The 22,757-nt window shown below is 39.0% G+C and overlaps 1 protein-coding gene across 5 annotated transcripts in view; it reads right to left on the bottom strand.

Annotated features, from left to right (window-relative positions):
• NCOA7 (nuclear receptor coactivator 7) overlaps nucleotides 1-22,757 on the bottom strand; it is a 152,826-nt gene that overhangs the window by 108,355 nt on the left and 21,714 nt on the right. For all 5 annotated transcript variants that reach the window (XM_036871527.1, XM_036871526.1, XM_036871525.1 and 2 more), the window contains one exon: nucleotides 10,032-10,142. In XM_036871527.1, the coding sequence (XP_036727422.1) occupies nucleotides 10,032-10,081 (50 nt within the window). In that variant the 5' untranslated portion in view covers nucleotides 10,082-10,142. The remainder of the gene's footprint in view (nucleotides 1-10,031; nucleotides 10,143-22,757) is intronic.

Genomic DNA, 22,757 nt, shown 5'->3' on the forward strand with positions numbered 1-22,757 from the left:
GTTTGTCAAGTATTCCATAAGTACATTAATAAATACCATTTTTAAATTGTGATGTACTCCATAGCCTTGTTTTCTGGTTCTTCTATATGTACATCATACTCTCTGTTCACACCTAAAGAAACCTTGTCTCAAAACCACCAAGCTACATTTCTCATTTCAGTACATGATATATCCACCTCAAAGTCACCTTTGATTCTTTTCCAAGTGAAATCAGTTGCACGGTTCTAGTAATGGAACCATTAAGAAAAGCCCTCCTTGCTCTCCACCACCTTCTGCCTCAGCAGATGCTAGATCATGTCTTGCTTTGGGAAGAGATCCAGGTCCCCCAATCCAACTAACATTTTCCCTTCTCATCCCTAGGACACTCAGATTCATGCTCTGTGGTGCTGATTCATCTGTCTATTCAGTGCCGAATCACATTTGCAAACCATAGGCCACCCTACGTCTTGCCCAGTCTCTTTAAACCTGGCCCACTATCCTTTTCAATACTGTTTTCATTTACGTGTGAGAAGCAAAAAGCTAAAAGTAGGCAAGCCTGCGGCACGTTCACTGGCATAATATACCACAAAATGAGTACAGAAAAAAAAAACGGGACATTAACCATTTTGGTTATGCAAACTTTATTTAAAATGGTAAATGAAGGAAGAGGGAAGTAAAAATGCATGAACACATGCCCTGTGGCACAAGAACCAGGTCATCGTCTTTACAACAGAAGTGACCAAGCTGGGAGATTTTCACCTGTTAGGGCCTCCAACTCTGACTTAGAGAAGAAATAATACGGGAATCCTTGATATACCCCCAAACTATAGAGGAAGGTCAGGAGATTGCTGACTTTTTCACTGGTATGTAGGGACTTACAAAGTTTCCTTGAAAGAGCAGAGATTCCTTAACTTGTTCCAAAGTTCCTAATAATTCCTCTACACTGAAAATCAGAAAATATCAGTTTAGTACTTAAACACATTTAATTATTGTATCATTTAGATCAGTGAGTCCTACTTATGGGTAACTGATAAGGTTCTATGAAATTCAATTCAACATAGTTTAATGAAGAATATGACATAATAATTAAGATTGTGGTCTGTGAGGTCAGGCATACCAGGGTTGAGTCCTAGATCTGCTACTTCACAATTATGTGACCTTGGGCAAATTACATCTATGATATAGCTTAGCATCTTTGTCTGTAATTAGGATGATACCAGGGTAATTATGAGATTAGACAAGTACACAAATCAATCTCTGTTAAATAGTACATGTTGGTTATCACTCAGAGTGGGTGACTGTTAGGTGCAGGGCATGAAGCTAGACCCTGTGAGGAACACAAAAACGAAAAAGAACTGACAATAAATAACAGGAGCAAATAAGGCAGAGAAATGAGAGTGCTACTGGGTGTATCCAAAGACAGACTATGTTAAGGGCCCCAAGAGAAGGGATAAGGAAGCCTAGCAATGCCTTGGCTCAAGTGGCAAGGGAGGGCACATCTAGTTATGTGCGTGGGTGGTGGTGAAGGATTAAATGAAACAGGAAAGGCCTCAAGGAGACAATGTCATAATTAAAGATGGGTGTGCCAGAGTGATGGTTTTGACATCACTGTAAATAAAAAGAGGATCGTGAAGGGCAGTTCTTTGTATAATGAAAGCAAAGTTCTGAGGGGGCAAAGAGTAAGACATGTATAGAAAATCGAAGTAGGAGATAAAGACAGAAAGGTAGGAATGAGCCATATTGTGCAGAACCTCAAATTCAAGAGAAGAATTGGGGATGCAGAAGTGACATATCTGAAGTGTACCTCAGGAAGACTAATGTGGGAGGATGTGAGGGAGGAAATGCAATCAGCATTTGACTTATGAGTTAGAGGGGGTGAAGACTATAGGAATTTTCAGATATGAATTTGTGTGCGTGTGGGGGGGGAAGGCAGGAGAATTTCTACTAAAATCACCAACATGCCAGACTACAAGCGTAAGCGATAAACTTTCAGAGCTGTGAGCACAGAGCATTTTCTGGTTCAGAACTCAATTTTCTCTGGCTGAAAAGTTGTTGTACCAGCAACAGTGAACGGTTTCAAATGCATGTGACAAGAGTATCTTGAGCCAGTTGTGTCAAATTTAAGTCTAAACTCAGGAATGAGTTCAGCTGAAGTCTTTCTTGACTGTCAGCAGCAACATTTAAGAAGGAGGGAGGTGGCTTAAACCATGTACTTTTCACGTGCTTTGGTCTTTCTGTGTCTTGGAGTCATGTCTTGGGTCTTTCACTGATGGCCGTGACTAGAGCATGGACAAGTTTCAAGGGATAGATAAACTCCCTGAAATGTACACAAAATTTATGCCTATATATTTATTCTTGCTTTTTCTCAATTTCTCATTTATTCCTATATTCCTTACTTAGGCAGCATGCTTTTATATTAAAATTCATTAGTGCTTATTTTTCAATAGTGCTTATTACAAAGACTTTATACATTTTAATTCAGTCAACCCTCTAAACAATCTTAAAAGGTAGGTACTATTATTATACTCATTTAAGAGAAAAGAAAACTATACAGCTCCACATAGTAAGTAGTCTTACAGAGAAGAAACCTCCAGGAGGCCCCAAAGTGGAAGTTGCCTAAGCTTAGTTCCATCTGGTGGTTTTGTTGAATTACAGTTTCCTTGGGTCTCGCTCTAGGATCTGGGACAGTCCAGATCGGCAAGGGAATTTCAGGTTAAACAGAGACATGCTTGTCATTTATCCTTAAAATTAGTTAGACCCACTACACTGCACTGTGGGAAAGTATATTTATATAACAAGTACCTTATGTACAGCTTTCTTTGAACAACTGGTTAATGTGCGTTAGATCAAGGAAATTTGTTTTTCAGTGAGGAAAAATAACCTCACTGCCAGTATACTAAGCACCAAAGAATTCTCTAAATCAATGAGTCATTGCTCAATATGGCCCACAATAAAAAGAAATTTTTAATTGTGATTCAATATAAACATCCTTATAAATATTTAAAAGAAAATTTTCATGAAATATTATTTATATATTTATAAATATTATTATAAATAAATAAATTTATTATTATAAATAAATAAATATTATTTATTCTGACTACATACAACACATGCTGATATTTTCTATTCAGTCTAGCTCAGTCCAGATTGATCTATCCTATTCCATTCCATTAAAACAATGCTGGTTCCTATCCACTAAATTGATTTCACGATGCCCCAATGGGTTGGTAACCTACAGCTTGAAAAGCAGTATTCTCCATGGAATTAAATCAAGTAACTCTGCCTGTTCTTTAAAAATGAAGCCAAAAGCATGAGTCTAACTGTTAATGGCTAAATGTTTATATGCATTTTTTTTTTAATCTGTAAAAAAAAAGTTAATGATTTCCTGAAAGCATTAGCAGGTCAAACTTGGCCATGGCTGTTTTTCCCAGTAATGAATGACAAGCAATATGTAAGTATTCCCTTGAGAGCCACTTGATTTGAATTCAAATCAAGAAAATAGGAAACATAAGCCTGAAACGACATTACAGCTCAGGCAAGAGTTTACTTGGTAATTAGTAATATTTTCCAATAAGGCACACACAGCTTTTTCACAGGAAATAGTTTTAAAATATTCTCAATTTTTTTAAGATAAATAAAATTCCTGAATACTGAAAAATTTATAGTCACAAAACTTAAGACTCACAAACCATTTATATCCTACATTAAAGAAGCTGTTTTAAATATTCTCAGTCTGTCAGTTGGTCAAAAAATACTTAACACTTGTTATATGTCAACCAGTACTTAACAAGGCACAAGGAAAGAGCACTGAACTATTGCTGAGTCCCTTCCCTCCAGATGGCCCATCTGGGGGGAGAATGACTGTAAACATATAAACAGCAAATAGGAGCTCAGAAGGTCACACACGAGACTGTCCTTGGATAGGCCTATGGATCTCTACAGGCATGTGTCCCTAACAGCGCCAACAGCCCTCTAGGATGGTTCTTAGAAGCTGAAATCAGATATGGTTTCCAATAAAGTTAACTAGAACATTTACTTCCAAATCCATATACAACTTCCCCTACTTATGATGCTATGAATATGTTCTAATCCCCCTCTCAGACAAAGTAAAAATTAATGTTTAATGCTATTTAAACCGATACAACATGGAATGAAGAAAAATAATCAGAGATACAGACAAAGCAGACTGGGGTTCAGGGCCCAGACCCTGCATTTCAAGGCTAAGTGATTGGAGGCAAGTTATTTAACCTTCCGAACTACAGATTCATCATCTGCAATTCTATCTACTCATAGGATCATGGTGAGGTTAAAGTGAGGGAATGCACAGGAAAGCACTTTAGAAAGCACCACAAGTGCTATTACTATTAACTTTAGAATCGGTAGGCATAGTAAAACTGAGAAGATATTAACCAAATATTAAGAAGGTATAGAGTTAACATGTACCAAGCACTTAAAATGGGTCTATTTGCTTTTCATACACCGACTCAATTAAACTCTGCAATATGACAATATCTGAATCCAACAACTGGTAATAATAGAGTTTTTCCTCAAATCTGGGACATACTAAGTTTCTTCTCTAATGGTCCTTGGCTAGCAGGAAAAAACAATTAGAGACTGTTAATTAAAGGAAGGGCAAGAGTTCACACCACACCACTCCACCCAGGTGGTATATGCATTCTTAGCCCAGCTGTACCGCAAAGAGAGGGCTCTTCCCCTAAAGTTCAAAGACTGCCTCTGTGGGGCTGGAGCCGGAGATCAACTGGCCAGACACATCCAGGTGACGCCTTCCACTGGATCTTAGACTCTGTACTTGACCAAGAGGGTAAGCTGAGATTTTCTGTCCAAATGTTATCTCTGCATTCATTTCTATTATGGGCAACTACTCTTTTTAGACAAGATGCAATCCTAGGGTGTAAAGTGGATCACTGTAATGCAAACCACTGACTTACACAGGTGGGGTATACAGACTGCATGTTTCCTATTGCCTTGGTTGGTTAATAGTCTGACATTAACCATATTACGGATGGATAAAGTATATAAGACATGGATTATGGGATGTCTTCAAGTTATAAACAAGTTGTTTTTAGAAAAGGTCACTTAGATCTTTGGAATCCAGGATGCATTTCTGCACATTAATTTACAGTGGTATAAATTAATGTTAAGCTGCCAGGACTGCCCACAGAAATCTACTCAACCCACAATGTGAGTAGCACGAGGTCAGGAAACCTGTGTTCTATGGGTGCCATTCTGCCACTGAGCTGCCACGTGGCCCTGGGCAGCATCCAGAGCATAAGCTCTGGATGGAGAAGGACAGAGTTGGGCTCAAACGCTGCCTCACCCACCTGCTGTGTAATCTCATTGAAGTTATTCAAACCTCTTGAGTCTAAATTTTCACAGCAGTCAAATCATATTTGGGGATGAAACATATATACAAAGAGCACAAAGGGACCTACACAAAAATCACTAAAAGGGTACTAAATTCTGCAAATGCCAAATAATGTCAAAATGAGTGTGGAAGAAGGGAGCCCTTCTGAAAAAAAAAAACCCTGCATTCTAACTACAAGGGAAGAAAGAGGGAGCAGGGGCCATAATGAATAACGATCACTCCAGAGGATAGTACAGAAAGTATAATTTGCTTTAATAATTCAGTTTTTCATTTGGTTTCAAGACTTGTCAAGTATCAAGGAATTAATACACACATATATAATATACTAATTTTGTATATACAAATTATTTGCAAAAGCATGGAAAAATGCCTCATGAATCATTTGATCTGGAATAAACAACTGGTACAAAACACTGAAGATGGTGAAAACCAAGTGGGGCAGAGCCAGGAGATCCTGAAAACTCCGTAGGGCTTATCCCGAATAGATTTATCTAGTAGTGATGCTGAATCACATGTCCATGTAGATCTACACAGGCATATTTCAAGATAAATTATAAGAAAGAAAGTATCGGGTGATCCTCAAATCACTAATTTCAATCCAAAATTATTAAAATGGGGCCTTTTAAACTTAACTTTGCTTTGATGTTAACTTCAGAGAGAGAGAGAGAGAGAACCATCAACAAAGGGGGTGGGTAAAGGATTATTTACTACATACAATCATACAATGTTTATGAAACCACAGGGTAAAATAGTGCACCAAGAAAACAGAGACTATTTAAATACTCAGAAGGGTAAAGGGATGGGGGGGGGGGGTGTTAAAAGCAATTTTTAGGATTTCTGATACATATTGTGGTAGCAGGCAGAAATCAGGGCAAATCTTCCTTTTGCTCTCCTCCGCACACTAGCAGAGATTTGCGTAAGGTGGTATGGCTGCACCCTTGGCCTGCCTCTTTATATTCCTCCCTAGAGATCTTGCTTGGAGGGCCCGTATACACACACTCCAGAGCAAACTGCCCTAGGTTGTCAGAAGCCAGCTTTCAAGCAGGTCCAGTTGGTGATTGCACTTTATGGAATTCCACAGTTTAGTCAGAGGCAGTTGAAAAGATTTATAACTTTGGCTGCCTCTTTTCTGATAATAAAGTTTTTGGAGTTTTTGTTTTTGCTTTTTGCTTTTAATAGCTTGACCATTTGGGGCTGCAACTGCATTACAACAGCTAAACTGCAGGTTTATCTTTTTTCTCTCTCTCTCATTTCTCTCATTGTGTAACTAATCACAGTGATTTACTGTTTTAATAGTACCACTGACTACTGGCCTTGTCCTGCTATCCCTATGCTCCGAGGATCACTCTCCATTTTTGGATATGTTTTTCTTTTTCACTGCTAGAATACTTTTCACAAGAGGTCAAGGCAAGCATGACAATTAAATTTTGTATTTCTGAGTTGGAAAAAGTATGCTGTTCTTCCAGAAGTTTCATCTTGCATTCTCAGTTTAAGGGGCTCCCCTCACTCTACATCTTAGGAACAAGACGTGGTTAACTCTGAGCAGGTTGTTCATGAACCACAGTCACCTTTACTGTTGGAATCAGTTCGGAAGCAAACTGAGAAGGCACTACAGCTTTTGAAATCACTATATAGAGCATCCCTAGGCAAAAAAAAAAAAAGAGAGAGAATCTTGACCTAAATTCACATCTTATATAAAAATTAACTCAAGATGGATCACCAACTTAAGTATGAAACATAATACTACAAAATATTTAGAAAAAAATGAAAGAAAATCTTCAGGACCTAGGGCTAGGCAAAGAGTTGTTAGACTTGATGCCAAAAGCACAATCCACAAAATGAAAAACTAATAAATTGAATCATTAAAATTAAAAGTTAAAACTTTTGCTTTGCAGAAGACTGTTTTAGCACGTTGAAAAGAAAAGCTACACACTGAAAGAAAATACTGGCAAACCACATATCAAAGGACTAGTATCTAGAACGCATAAAGAACTCGCAACACTGAACAGTAAGAAAACAATCCAGTTAGAATACAGACAAAACACATGAAAAGACATTGTGCTGAAGAAGATGGACAGATGGCTAATAAGCACATGAAAAGATGTTGAACCTCATTAGTCATCAAAGCAATGCAAATTAAAACCACAATGAGATATCACCATACACCTCTCAGTATGGTTAAAATAAAAGAGAGTGACAATACCAAATGCTGATGAAGATGCCAAGAAACTGGATCATTTATACATTGCAGATGGGAAGGAGCAGAGAATGGCATAGCCACTCTGGAAAAGAGTCCGGCAGTTTCTTATGAAATTAAACATGTACTTATCATTTGACTCAGCCATTCCATTGAGCCTTCATCCCAGATAAATTAAAACTGATACTCACAAAAAAATTTTTACACAAATGATCCTAGCTTTATTTGTAACAGTCCCAAACTAGAAACAACCCAAATGTCCTTCAATGGGTGAAGGGTTAAAAAATTGCGATACATCCATAACACGGAATACTACTCAGCAATAAAAAGGAACAAACTGTTGATACATGCAACATCTTGGGCAGATCTCAAGTGCTACTATGATCTGAATGTTTGTGTACCCCCAAAATTCATATGCTGAAACCTAATGCCCAATGTGATGGTATTAGGAGATGGGAGTCTCTGGGAGGTGATTAGGTTATGAGGGGCAGAACTCTCATGAATGGAATTAGTGCACTTACAAAAGAGGCCTGAGAAAGCTCCTTGCCGCTTTCACCACGTGAAGTTACAGTGAGAAGGTGGCCTTTGATGAACCAGGAAGGGGGTTCTCACCAGACATAAAGCCTGACCATGATGGCTCCCTGGTCTTGGACTTCCAGCCCCCAGAACTGCGAGAAATAATTTCTGTTGTTTGTAAGCCACTCAGTCTGTGGTATTTTGTTACAGCAGTCCGAATAGACTGAGATATCAAGGGAATTGAACTAAGTGAAAACAAACCCTCAAAACATTAGATACTGTATGATTCCATTCATATAATATTTTTGCAATGACAAATTATAGAGATGGAAAACAGATTAGTGGTTGTCAGGAGTGATGGGCAGAAGGAAGAAGGTGAATATGGCTACAAAAGGGTAGCATATGGGATCTTTTTGATGGAATTGTTCTGTATCTTCATTGTGATGGTGGCCACACAAATCTACACGTAATAAAACTGAACAGAACTAAATATACACACACACACACACACCCATACACAAATGAGTGCTTCAGTGCTTGTAAACCCTGGTGAAATCTGAATAAGGTTAGTGGATTGTATCAATGTCAATTTCCTACTTGTGATATTTATTATACAATAGTTATGTAAGGTGGGAAACTGGATGAAAGGTATAAGATATCTCTGTATTATTTCTTAGAACTACATGTGAATCTACAATTACCTCAAAATAAACATTTAGTTCTTGTTTATTCTAAGTGTCCTATCTTTCTATGGTTCACCCATTAGATGCCTGGTTTCTTCCTTCCCCAAACAATCTTGCTACTCTCTGGGGTCCTAATAGGAAAAAATAATTCACTAAAATTAGTAGTATAACTCTTGTTTTCCAAAAATTCTTATTCATGGTTTACTATTACTAAGTGAAACATGTCCTTTGGATACAACCCTATATTTGAATACTGACTCTTACACTATATGAAACGGACAAAATACTTACTTCCTGAGTTACCTCATTAATAAAACAGGGAGAAAACCTATTTCACAAGTTTATTGTAAAGATAAATAAAATAATAAGTAAAGTACTTGGCACATAGTAGTTCCTTAACAATCTAAAACCTAGCTTAATTTCTGAATAAAAACATCAAGGAAAAACTTGGTTTTTCAGTTTCCAACACTTATATTCGGAAAACAGGAAGTGCACATTTAACGAGCATACTGGGGCTGGGGATGTGGTGAGGCTGAATTAGTTCTTAAGAAGTATTTCAATTTAGGAGACCATAATGATCATTTTAAGCCTATGTTCTCACTCTGAGTTTGAAAACATTCCAGCCATCAAAATGATTTATAAATGTTTTAGCGTACCATTCATGTTATTATGATTAGTGAGTGGCTGCCATACAGATGTTTAAATCTGTAAATAGTAACCAATAATATAGTAGATTACTCCTATTCAGATACCAACACATGTACATATGATGGACGAGTTCAAGGTTTAAAAATGACAGGTACGACAATGATCCAAGGTCATCCATTCCATTTACCTACAAAAATACTTTTTAGTAATAGACACCCCACAAAGTAATAAGCTTTAAATATGTCATAGATTTTTAGTTATAACTCAACTAATTAAGCTACAGAGCAGCAGGAACTAAGTACTTAGGATTTAAAATTCAATGTAGCTTGTTAAACACGGGATTCTGAGCAATCTGCAGTGCAACGCATATAGAATGTTGGATTCCCTGAGCAGCACTGGCCTGACAGAACTGTCAAGGACAGAAAGAGAAGAACCAATCAAATGTGATTTCTCTAGTGTAAATAAGAAAAAGGATGAAACAAAGTGCATTTAACTTCTACTGGTTACCTGCTCTGTTTATGGACAGTCACAAGTCACAAAATGCCAAGTAATACTTAAGAACAAGGTCCCCTCAAACGTTTTTTAAGCACTGATATAAATTTGCAAAATGAATGCTTACCGAGCAAAGTAACTTTGTTTCCGTTCCTTCTTCTCTTCCTTGGTATCCATAATATGCAATCAAAAGTGCAAAATATTTGAAAAATTCCTTTTTAATCAATGAGTCATCACCCTGTAAAAAAATAACAAAGTGACTGTAAATTAAGAAGTTTATAACGGCCAATATGAAGAATGAAGCAGGGTGGAGCTACATGGCCCCAACAAATGGAAGCTAAACTTTAACCAGTAAGCACAGTCACATGAGTCATATATGAAATACAAATGCCCCCGCGGGAAGGGGAGGGGGGGCAGGAAACTACAATTAGAATGGAAGAGTTAAACTATAAAATAAAAAGTGGCTGGAAAAATAAACTGAAGTATTTTCCTCATAATTAACAATTATTTCAAAATGTGCTAAAACAAAAACCACTGATTTTAGAAGGCTTTAGGCTAGCTATGCAGAAGCTAATTTTTTTTTAATATTTGAATTCATAATCACTCTTTTGAAGCCATTAATAACATATGTCTCATACATAATGAGGAAAAATGGATCACTTAGGTGTTTTACAAGAATGTTCTTTCTTTAAAAACAAAAATAAATCAGTATTCTATTTTACTTCGGAAACATGCCAGCGAGTACATCCCACTTGAGCAAATGTGGAAATGAAAGTACAAAGCCTCAGGAAGCTATTCTTCAGAATGGCTTTATATGCTTGTCTCTGCCACTCCTTCTTTCCCACCCCTGCAACCCTCACCTATGTTTCCCAGAAGCAACCCGATTTAAACCTGTAATAAGAGGTTGTCTCCAGATCAATCTTCCTTAAATACCACTTTCATCATCCCATGCCCCTGCTCAAAAATTCCCAATGTCTACTTACTGCCTGGTTCACTAATCTAAACTGTCTGCACAGCATTAGCCTTTCCTAAAATCTGTCTTTTCACCCTGAATGAGTCTCAAAGTAAAAGCAAAGAATTTTCATTAATCAAAATTATTTATTAATCCACCTCAACTCCATAAACAACTTAATTCACAATATATATTACAGGGAAGGTACTGTGATAAGTATCAGAGACCAAGGATAAATAAAACATGATATTGGGCCTAATGAAATTCATTGTCTTGCAAGGGAGACACTTAGGATTTCAGGTCAATGGGATACAAATCACTATGAAGAAGGCACAGGGCCTAGAGGAAGAACACTTAGCCTTATGCAGGGCCCACCCCACTGCAATCCCCACATACACCAAGATCTCAAGGATGAGTATGGGTTCCTGGTTAAACGGTACAGGAAGCAAGTCCAGCTTGAACAAAAGCAAGGAGACACAATATTTCTCTGTTGCTCCAGGATCAAATGTGAAGCAGGGCAACAGTGGGAGATGAGGATGAAGACATGGGCAGGATTGGGGTCATGAAGACCTTTCATGTCATGCTGAAGAGATTGAACTTAATCCTAGCTATGCATTATGCGCTGCCACCTCCTTCCCTGCACCTATGTCAGCACCTATGTCACTAAGTGTTCATGCTGACCCAAGGGCACCACTCCTGGCAGACATCACCAAAGGGAAGGAGGGAGTGTAACATATACAGATCACAGAGGATGGACTTGAGAGGATTAAGAACGGGGAAAACAGACGTACTAGAAAGATATTACAGTAAAACTAGTAGAGAGAGGAGGGCCCACACTTTGGCCAGCAGTATTTGACACAGAAAGAGGGGGCACAAGTTCAAAAAATATTTAGGAGGCAAGTGAGTTCAGATTTGGTGACTCATTCCATGTAGACAACATGGGACAGAAAGGAATGATAAATGCCTTCCAAGTTTCCGCTTCAGGGACTGGGTAGACTGTGAAACCACAGATATGATACAATCTACAGGAAGTGGCATGCATTTGGAGGGGGGAGCAGAAACAGATGAAAGATCAGCTTTGGACACGCTGCCTTTGAGTGCTCATGGGATAGTCAACTGGAAACATTCACCAGATGTTTGATTTCATGTAAAGCACAGGAGTGCAGTGAGGGCTAGAGAAAGAGATTTAGAAATTATCAACATACGGTTGTAGTTAAGGAAAAAAGAAAAAGAAAAGAAAAAAAAAAAACCAGTACAATGATAACACCCTGCAGGTATGACAACTATGCACAGGGTCCTGTATGGAAACAATGGATGACACAGTTTCAACTCTTACTGCTTTATCTCCATGTCTTTGACATGGTGGCGCCCTCAAGGGATTTACCAACCAGTAGGGAAAATAAGATGAGTGTCAGGTCAATGGGATACAATAAAATGTGGAGTTAGTAACCTGGAGCTGTCCAAACAATAACACTAAGAATCCGGAAGACACAAAGTTCAATTTTGATTGAGGTGACAAAGTAAACCTTCTAGGGTGGTGAGGATTTCAATAAGTAAAGAGGAAAAAGAGACAGCATTCCAGAAAGAGGGAATACCTGAGCATAAGTATGGGCATGAAAAGGGCAAGATGGGCAGAGTAGCTACCGGGCAGAGAAAGGAAACCAGCCACGATACCTACCTTCTGTTAAGTCACTATTTCAACGTATTATCCCCATGTTCTCTCTTTTAATCCTTACACCCACAATATGAGTTAGGTATCCTTACTTCCATTAAACTGAGGCTGAGAGATACTAATTTCCCTAGGTCAACATTACCAGCCTTGGTGGAGCAGAGATTTAAATCCAGTTTGGTGTACATTTATTTCAATGTCTTTCAATAACCTTTGGAGCCAGAAAGCATTTGGAGATGAGTTAGAAAGAGTGGTCTGGAATCAGCAGCTTCCAATGCCTCGGCATAGACTCTACAGGTTAGGACAAATGTGCCTGGCCGTGAGTGGGATGGGGGTCACTGAGACCTCCAATAGGACTGCCTCAGTGGAGTAATGGGGATGGAAGCCATGCCTCAGTGAATGAGGGAAGTACTCATTCAAGAACTGTGGTAACAAAGAAAAGACAGTGGCCGAGTGTCCAACTCTCATAACCTCCATTTCACATGTGGCCTGAACCCACTGGGCTGCTCCCCAACTCTATACCTTAATCCTTACTCTTTCCCCAAGCTTGAGGTAACCTTGCTACACTCCTCCTTCTGACCAGATCCAGCACAAGGGCCCAATTCTGCTTCCCCGACCACTCGTGTGCCCTTCTCTCTCTGCCGTATAAGCGTACTTCACGTGTCACTTATCTCTTACTGTGAGGCACTTAATCGTACGCTGTGTGACAATGCCACTTCACTTAGCCTCCTCAGCCCCAAACAAACCAAAGTTCCTCCAAGTCAAAAACCATCATGTTTCATACTTTCCTTATACTTCCCTAAATACCTAACACAGAACTAGGCAGAAAAGCCACATAAAAGCTAAGCAAGGAATTAATCCAGTCCTGGGGATAAGATCAATTATATGGCAAACTGATATCAATCCAAGGATTCCTCCCAAATTAACAATTATTTGGAAATGGAGAATGTAGATTCAAGCCAGCCTCTCTGGAACTCCAGATAGAATCAGAACCCTGGCTTTCTGCCCTGCCCTGGCCAGGTGGTTTATTTTAAAGTTCCTCTCCTGCATGCCACCATATGTGATGATCTCTGTTTATTAGATTTCCCCTCATGAATAAAAATGAAGTCATAACAATCTAATTGGAAAATTTTTATATTGCAAGCTGAGCCAGAAACTAATATGTGGTTCTAGTGGAAAAATATTGACAAAAATAAGTACAAGAGAAAAAGATTAAATGATCCAAGAACTGACATCTGGTGCTGCTGTGTCTGTTTAGAACTGGCAGAGCCCTTTTTCCATTTTCTATTTGATAAATAAAAAAAATCCAAATCTTTGGTTTCTTTTAAATTTCTGGGAATTTATACATTTCTTAAACAAGACAGATGCAGTTCTTTCAGGTCTAGACACACCAACAGATTGACCAGAAAGAGATCAGCAAAGGATGCTATAAAAATGATTTGCACAGCGCACCACCCAGCAGCCTTCATGCTTCAGTGAAGAACCAGAGCTCCTTTAAATCAATCTCTAATGGGAACTACATTTTCCATTATAAGTGGTTATAATGGGCTTCTTAAAAGCCCTTTTTTCATTTAATGCTGACTTTCTCCTCACATCAATAAACCCCAGACTCGTCCAAACACTGAATTACAAGAGTCTCCTGCATTTACGGTGTATTACATTTACGGTGTATTACAGAATTACAAGAGTCTCCTGCATTTACGGTGTATGAGGGAACACAAGATGTATCTTCTATCTAAATATTTTTTTGTAATCTTAAATCAGGATGGTCAATTTAAACCTACATTCAGTTCATTATTCAAAAAAACAAAAAAACAAAAAGAAACCGGCACATACAAAATCCTTACTTCATAAGAGCTGTGTTGAAGACAAAGTATTTTCTGTGTCACCAGCAAATGTTTGATGCTCCCTGTGACGCCACTTAGAAGGGATTTAAGGACAGAGCTACCAGACTTCCTAACTACATCAAACCAGCGTGGACCCACACAGCCCAGGGTGGCTTTTTGGCTTCACAGCTACACTGCAGCTCCTTGTTCATTCAGGTATAACCAGCGAGGACTAGAAAAACACCAGAGCACCCATGATGTCCATCAACTGTTTTCCCAACAACAGGTTTCCTATTATACAAATGAAACAATGAAAACAACATGCTTTAAGCCTTGGTCACACTAAATTTGGCCACATAAGGAACAGACCAAAATGTACCGTTCTATGCAGACATTTCCTCCTAGAAAATACTTAGACTTATACTGAAATATGACAGGTGTTCAGTCTTTCTCAAAGCCATACTGTCATCTAAACACATAAAGGGTATTCAAATATCAGTGTTAACCAAGGTCAGAAATTTGAATACTCTTTTGAACAAGAAACCTGGGAAGAAAGACACAGAAATAGAACAAAAGTCTGCCACAAACATGTACGGGGAGCATCTAGGAGATAACACCCCCAGATAAACAAATGTGTGTCACAGAAGCAAAGCAACAGAAAACAGAACTTAATGGCAACAAAGAACTAAAAAGTTATGCCTGAATCAAGGTGATGATCAAGGACAGGCCAGTGGTCTATCACTTGAATGGGACAAAGGCAATGGATGGCAAAATGACTGGAGACCTCATCAACTCTTACTCCATTATTCTTTGCCTGGGGAAATGAAATTAGACCTGAAAAGAATTAAACAAGTGTGGGTTTCAGTGCTCTTTTACCTAAGATGAGTACAGAGGTTTCATCAAATCTCCTAGATACTCTAAATAAAGAACCAACTCTGGGCTAGACAGATCACTTTATAAGTTCTCTCTAGGAAGAGAACGTGCAAATGAGATTTCTAAAACATCACTGGCAGGGTCAGGAGTTGTTGAATATGTGGAAAATGCCAAAAGCCTGACAAGAGGCAAATACTTTTTAATTTTCAACAAAATAGAAAAAGGAGTGTGTAAATTACACACTGGAGAACATCACATAGATCCGTAGCAAAACTTTAGACATGATCATTAAAGGCAGCTTGGCAAGGACTTAGAAGAGGAGGCAGTGAACCCTGAGATCCAGAATGTTCACAGACAACCAACCATTCAGCAGAACAACAACAACAAACAAGCAGATTCCTTTTTGAAGCATCTACCGTGGACCAAGTACTCTGCTGGAGATACAAAGATGAAGACAGCACTCACAGGCCAGGAAGCTCAGGTGGAACAGGCAACGGACACCCATCAGCTGGTAAGACGAGTGGTCTGATATTGGTGGGTACAAGGAACCACACAGCACAGAGTGGAAGCAACTACTCTGCCAGGAAGGGAAGGAGGGTCAGGGAAACTCCACAGATGATGGCAGAGCTGGACTACGAGGGAGGAACAGGAGTTTGATCCTGAATGCAGAAGAGGTTGGTCTCACTAGGCAGAATGAGGATGTACGAGCCATCGGGAGGGAATACATGGTACACAGGGAGGCCTGCGTGGTCTGGTGTGGCTCTCGTATAGGGCTGGTAGAGGGAAGGATGTTCACAGAATGGTGGCCTCGCCAAATTATACTGACCTAATTTCCCTCTTGGACATAGTTACTGTTCCAGTGCATCAAGGAAATTAGGTAACCACAGTGTAAGTGTACTTAAAAGGCACTTCATAAGTTTCTCTTGATCTGCTTATGAATAAGATTGAGAAATGTGGCCTAGACATGGATGGATGCTTCTATGATTAGATGCATTACAGAAAGCACTGAACCACTGTACCAAGAGGTATGTGCTGACCAACTGACCGGCCTCAACCCGGAGCTGGGAGCTGACCTCCAACTTCAACCTGGAGGGAAGATGTTAACAGCTTAATGCAGTGTTCGTCCTTAAGCCTGGTCCTCATCAGTAAATTCACCACTGACTTGAATGAAAATAGGGGCCTCATTAGACTTTTGGAGGGATAAATAACATCCTGGATAACAGCATTTCAATTCAGACAGACATCAGCTGTCTGTAGATTAATTTGGGGTTCTACATCTGGGAGAGGTGCTAAGGAATGAGAGAAAGGGAGAACCCAGCATGAGCACAAGTGAATATGACCTACAGTTTGAGGTGACAGTAAGATCCACATACCCAGTGGTGCGATGCCACTGCTTCCCAACCTGTCCCGCCCCACCTTGGCAAAAACAAAACAAAACAAAACAAAACAAAACCACTAATGCAATCAACCCAAAATAAAAAAGACTATGGTGATCTGTCCCACCCTTTTTGAGGATTAGAATATATCAAGATTACTGCACTTAGCTCTGGGTCTCCCACTACTGTATAGGAGAAATATAAGGAAACTGGAACAAACAGAATGATTAAGTAACATAAAATTAAACTTTAAGAATAGTAGTCAAAGGAGCTGGTCAGGGTTAGCATGGAAAGAGTTGGGAGGAAAGGACAGCTATTTCCAAATACCTCAAGGATCTTATCTGGTAGAGGATTTAGCCCTGTACCAATAGAACTTCAAGGGTGTGCCTAGGACTAGGCACCGGATATTGAGGGAGAGAGTCTTGGCTCAACATAAGGGCTTGATGCAAAGAGCTGTCTCCAGAGACAGCAGCTTCCTAATCGCCAAAGATGACTGAGCACAAGCTGGACAACCATTTTGTGGGGTCGCTGTAGACTGGCAGTTCTCAACCTTATCAAAAAATCAACACCCCTCACCTAAATAAATACAGTTGCCCCTTGAACAACAGGGGTTTGAACCTCGTAGGTCCACCTATACTCATATTTTTTCAATAACTATAGTACAGTCCTACAGGATCCTCGGACATAGAGGAACTGCATATACAGAGGGCCCACTGTGAGTTATACACATTTGTTTACCTACATGGAGGATTGGTGCTCCTAACCCCCCACATTTTCCAATGGTCAACTGTATATAAGTATTTTATAACATGCCCTTTATAATGCTGAGATGAAGTTGATAGATAATATAACCCATTTAACACACTGAATTTTATGAAGTCGATGTAATGCCCCAAAGGAAAGTAATTGATAACAGGTAGTTCAATATGTAAATTCTCAGGTTTCAAAAATCAATATAATGCCAAAAGAGAAGTAGCTTACAACAGGTAAGTTATAAGTTAATAATTTATAATAATAAAGTAAATTCTCAGGCACAATTTCATTAGAAGACACAACAAAACACTCAGATGCTTATACCAACTTATTTAGGACAAGTTTAGCTATAGGTGAAATAAGATCAGAAATAATTTCACTACATATGAGAAGTGCAGGAAGATGAAGGAGCAGAGGTGAGAGGATGGGAGGGGGTGGGTAATGGGTAGGTGGGAGTGCACAGAACATTAGAATAAAAACTAGTGCTATAAATAATAACCAGAATTTCTATACGTAGTAATTTAGAACCAATCTCTTTCTTTTCTTTAGAATGTCCCAATAAATATTCATGTAGGTCCTACAGATGACATGAAATTCGAAATATAAGGACAATTATTTGTTGTCTAGGACTGTCCTGCTCATTGCAGGGCACTTGGCACCTCTGCTTCCCCCAACTAAATGCTAGTGTCCCTCCCCAGGAACCATGCCAACCAAACTGCACCCCAGCGGGGAACACCACACTCACTGAAAACCACTGTTACAGAGGAAAGTCAAGTTCCATGGATAAACTAACATATTTAATTAAAAATTTTTAATTTCAAAAATTCCTTCAGGGCTTCCCTGGTGGCGCAGTGGTTGAGAATCCGCCTGCCAATGCAGGGGACACGGGTTCGAGCCCTGGTCTGGGAAGATCCCACATGCCGCGGAGCAACTAGGCCCGTGAGCCACAACTACTGAGCCTGCGCGTCTGGAGCCTGTGCTCCGCAACAAGAGAGGCCGCGACAGTGAGAGGCCCGCGCACCGCGATTAAGAGTGGACCCCGCTTGCCGCAACTAGAGAAAGCCCTCGCACAGAAACGACGACCCAACACAGCCAAAAATAAATAAATAAATAAATTAATAAATTAAAAAAAAAATTCCTTCAAAGCTGAGATCTTACAAACTCCACACACCTGAGTCGTTCTCTATTTTCAAGATTCTCTGTGCTTTACCTGACTAACCCCTCGGACTCTTATTATTAAGGCAGCACAGCACCCTTAAAGCAGGACAAGCCCAGTTGGAATCCAGACTCTAGCATCTCCAAGGTATGTAGCCTTGGGCAAGTTACTCAATTTCTCTAGACCCCAGTTTCCTTATCTGTAAAAGGCCTGGTATAGAGATGAAATGTGTCCAAGAGGTATCTATCGAGTCTAGCACCCCATGGAACAGAAAATTCTCTCCACTGAGATTTCAACAAGCCCAAATGTTCCTGTGTTCATGAAAGTTACACCTACCTTCATCAACACCTGGAGAGCCAGATTCAAATTTGCCCCTAAACAGAAACATTAGATCATGAACTAACTCAAGCCAGGCAGCCCGGGTGAATGAATGTAGAGATGACAGCAAGCAGCAACAGTTAAAACATTTATTGAACATTAACCATATGCACCAGATTTTTTTGTTCAATGCTATTACACACACTGTTTAATCTTTATGACTATATGAGAGTTCATATTCTCAATCCTTTTTAGATAAAGAATCTGAAATTTAGAAAGGCTGAAACATTTATTCAAGGTCAAACAGCCATAAAAGTTAGAGCCAGAATGATCAGCTTTATCTAATGCCAAAGTCAGAACCACTCATAATGGCCTCTAATGAGAGGCAATATTACTACACAGAATCTTCATGTCAATTGCCTGGTTCTTTCCAGATTTACCCACCATTAAAAGAACAAGAGGGTGAACACCAGTTTTCTGGTCAATTGTCTTTTAGGACATCGATCCTGAACTGTATTCAGGTTAGTCACTGCTATTCATTAATAAATGCACTGCACTGAACATGTTCAAGCATTTAATAAACATTTATTGCACTGAATTAGACTTTTAAAGAGCTAACTGGAAAGCACATTCCCTTAATTCACTAAATTAAGTGAATTACCTCTTAAGTTTTAAGGACAGAAGTAATAATATAACTTTGAATATGCCAGAAATATTTCCCTTAGCAGTTGGCAAATTTTTTTTTGTTTCTGTTGTTTTGAAAAGTAATTTTCTGCCAATCCAATTATTTCCCCGCTGAAAATGAAATTAGTAAATACAAAGAATCAGAATTTAAAAATGGAATTTTTGGAATTTTGATCTTTTTAAAAAATGTTCTGTATTGATTTTAAGTTACAAAAGTCCCTTTTTTTTTTTTAGGGGCTAAAACTGAAGGTTCTTTTTAGAACTAAAAATTATGATTCTATAAACTTCTACTGAGGTTTTTAATATACTGCATGCATTCTCTCATTAATACTTATAAGGATATAAGAATTCAGTCTTGTACAGTTTTCTACCTGTACACAAAGACAAATTAAACAGGAAAAATACGCAGAAAGTCATATAAAAAGTTATTGGAGACAATGAAAACAGAACAGTCTGCTCTGCTGATCTCACATCTCAACCATAAGAGGAAACTTCCTCTTTCTCACCATCAGTCACTATTTATTGGTTGTCTGCTCTGTGCATATGGTTGTCCCTACCCTCACAAGAGTTGAAAAAGATCTGACGCTTGCATCCCCACAGAGGTAGTTTCTAGGGACACCCCCTACTATTGCTCCAGTACTGTAAGATCACTGCAGATCATCTCTAAGGTGAGTCTAAAGGTGGTAGGTTCCAAACAGCATCAATAAACAAACAGGTGACATGGGAAGAAAAGTCTGTCTTCAATTACTTCTGGAATTCATTTTAATATTATTCGACAGACCCACTGCTAAAATCCTAGGATCTCTGGCCTATTTGACTTTTTTTGCAGGTATCTTCTAGCCCTGGCCAAAAAGGAATTTAAAAAAAAAGAAAAAAGTTCCACAGTCTTCTGGAGTCTCTACTAGTATAGAACTCAAGCCTATTCCCCAAGGCCTTCCAGAGAGTAAGCACCAATGTGAATCACTACACCAGCTGCCTTTGCTCACAGCAAATGCCATCACTGCTGCAGGGGTTCTGGTCTTGCATCATGCCCCAACTCCTTCAGTTTTAGGAAAGAAATAAGTGTGGCCAGTGGTTACTACTAATTATTATTATTATTATTATTATTATTATTTGATGGGAGGTATCTATTTGATGGATCTGAATTAGGGTTAATTGATGCAAACAAAACCAATAAAATTTGATGGATGAAAGATGTAATAAATGGAATGCCTTTCCAAAGAACATACAGTATATGGACTGCAAACACTAGTTTCCAAGAATTAGAGTGTCTTTTGAGACTGTGAAGAGACATGAAGTTCACTTTACCAGGTGAACTGCCATTTCACTGAGGAAAAGTCACATGCTTCTTTGTTCTCATGTGGATGGTATTGGCAATTGAATGCTATTTTCAAAATACACTGGCATATACCCAATATGTGTAAAAATGCAAAATAAAAAATAATTGAATTATCACCCTTTTTAATACGCTTTCAGCATATTTATTTACATGGAATGTACAGGTGGCAATAAACAATTTACACTTACTCCAAAATAGCGCCTTGTCACATACTGACAAGCAATCTCTTCAATCAGTAAGCTTACTAAGAACCTGTTTTATGCCTATCACTGTACAATTTATCTAAAACCTATGCATATAAAGAGGACTCAACACACTCTGAGAAAACTTCGATTTTTGATAAGGAAATAAAATCTACAAAAGTAGAACAATCAGAAAAAAAGGATATGATAGAAAGTAATGCCAAATAAAATTTGTTATGCACAGAGAAGTACCAATGGAAAGAAAAGGGCCAGGTCACATAGGCCAGTGTTCTTAGGGAAGGTGTTTGAAGTGGGACAACACCAAAAACCACCATTCCGGTTATAGTTCAACAGTGCTACCCAATGAACAGTCATGTCTGTAAACCAGAAAGAGTTTTATCCTTAATGAAAATGTTCTCTATCAGAGCATGCGCAAGAGGACTGGAATTCTACCCTACCCTCGGATGCGTAAGGCAAAAATGGAGAGGCGCATGTAGTGCTTTGGTTGGTACGGCACAAAATGTGGGAAATATTCAAACGTGGGTTCAGGAAGAAGCACAGTGAAAAGTGCTACGGGGCAGGAAATCTGCTCAACACAAAATTAAACCAGCATCGGGAAGTACTGTGACCTCTTCTTTGAAAAAAATTATGCGTATGATATTCAATTCTACTTTTCCAAGAGATTGGGTTAAGAAACCAACTCTATGGTTTAAGTATGTTTTCTTTTAAAGGTTTATTAAGTTGTTTGATATAAAAGTTCTTGCAGAATTCAAAAGAAAATGGGCTCTTTGGCCATTTGGCCAGACTGGATTGTTGTACTCAATGAAGCACTCCCGCCTTGTAAGAGAATTACACATGCAAACCCTCTGCTATGCCACTTTGTGGTGCTTTGCACTAGTACACAGAGTATTCTTCTCTACCCAGTTGGCCATGTGGCTTGTTTTAACCAACAGACTGAGGACTAACAGTGTACCCATTTCAACTTAAGGCTCTAAGAGGCCTGGCAAGTTTCTGTTCTCCACCAGAAAAGTATGCCTCAGGTAGTGGCTTTCCCTTCTTCAGCACGGGTCCCAGAATGAAGATGTGTGGAACAGACCTGAACTCCTACCTCAGCTTTGGAGTCCAGCCCAGCCCTGCTGGACCCACCCAACAGTAGCCAAACCACAGTCAACCTGCAGATTCATGAATGTGAAATAAATATTTGTGGTTCTAAGCCACTAAGATTTGGAGGCTGTTATGCAGTATTATTACAACAAAAAACCCAACACATCTTTAGAAATATCCTAATCCACAAATTACTTTGTGAATTTTTACCAGGAAGATCAAAGCCACACAGTACATGTTACTATCTATAGGCATAATTCTACCGAGGCCTGGAATACCAAAGCCCAGAGACAGAAGCAACCAATTAACAAAAACAGCCAAGAAAGCATCCCTTCCTTCCAGTTGTCATTTACCTCATAACCAATGTGCATGGCTATGGAAGTTTAGCTATAAGGAGGCATCACTTGACACCAAGCATGACTTATGTACATCTTGGTACATTCACCTACAGACTTTGATATTATTTATTGTTATGGTTGAACTGTGTCACATCACCCCCCCCAAAAATGTTGAAGTTGTATCCACTGTAACCCAGGATGTGACCTTATTTGGAAACAGGGTCACTGCAGATGTAATCAGTTAAGAGGAGGTCATACTGGAGTATGGTGGGCCTCTAATCCA

The sequence above is a fragment of the Balaenoptera musculus genome, chromosome 12 (assembly GCF_009873245.2).
Source record: "Balaenoptera musculus isolate JJ_BM4_2016_0621 chromosome 12, mBalMus1.pri.v3, whole genome shotgun sequence".
Taxonomy (NCBI): Eukaryota; Metazoa; Chordata; class Mammalia; order Artiodactyla; family Balaenopteridae; genus Balaenoptera; species Balaenoptera musculus.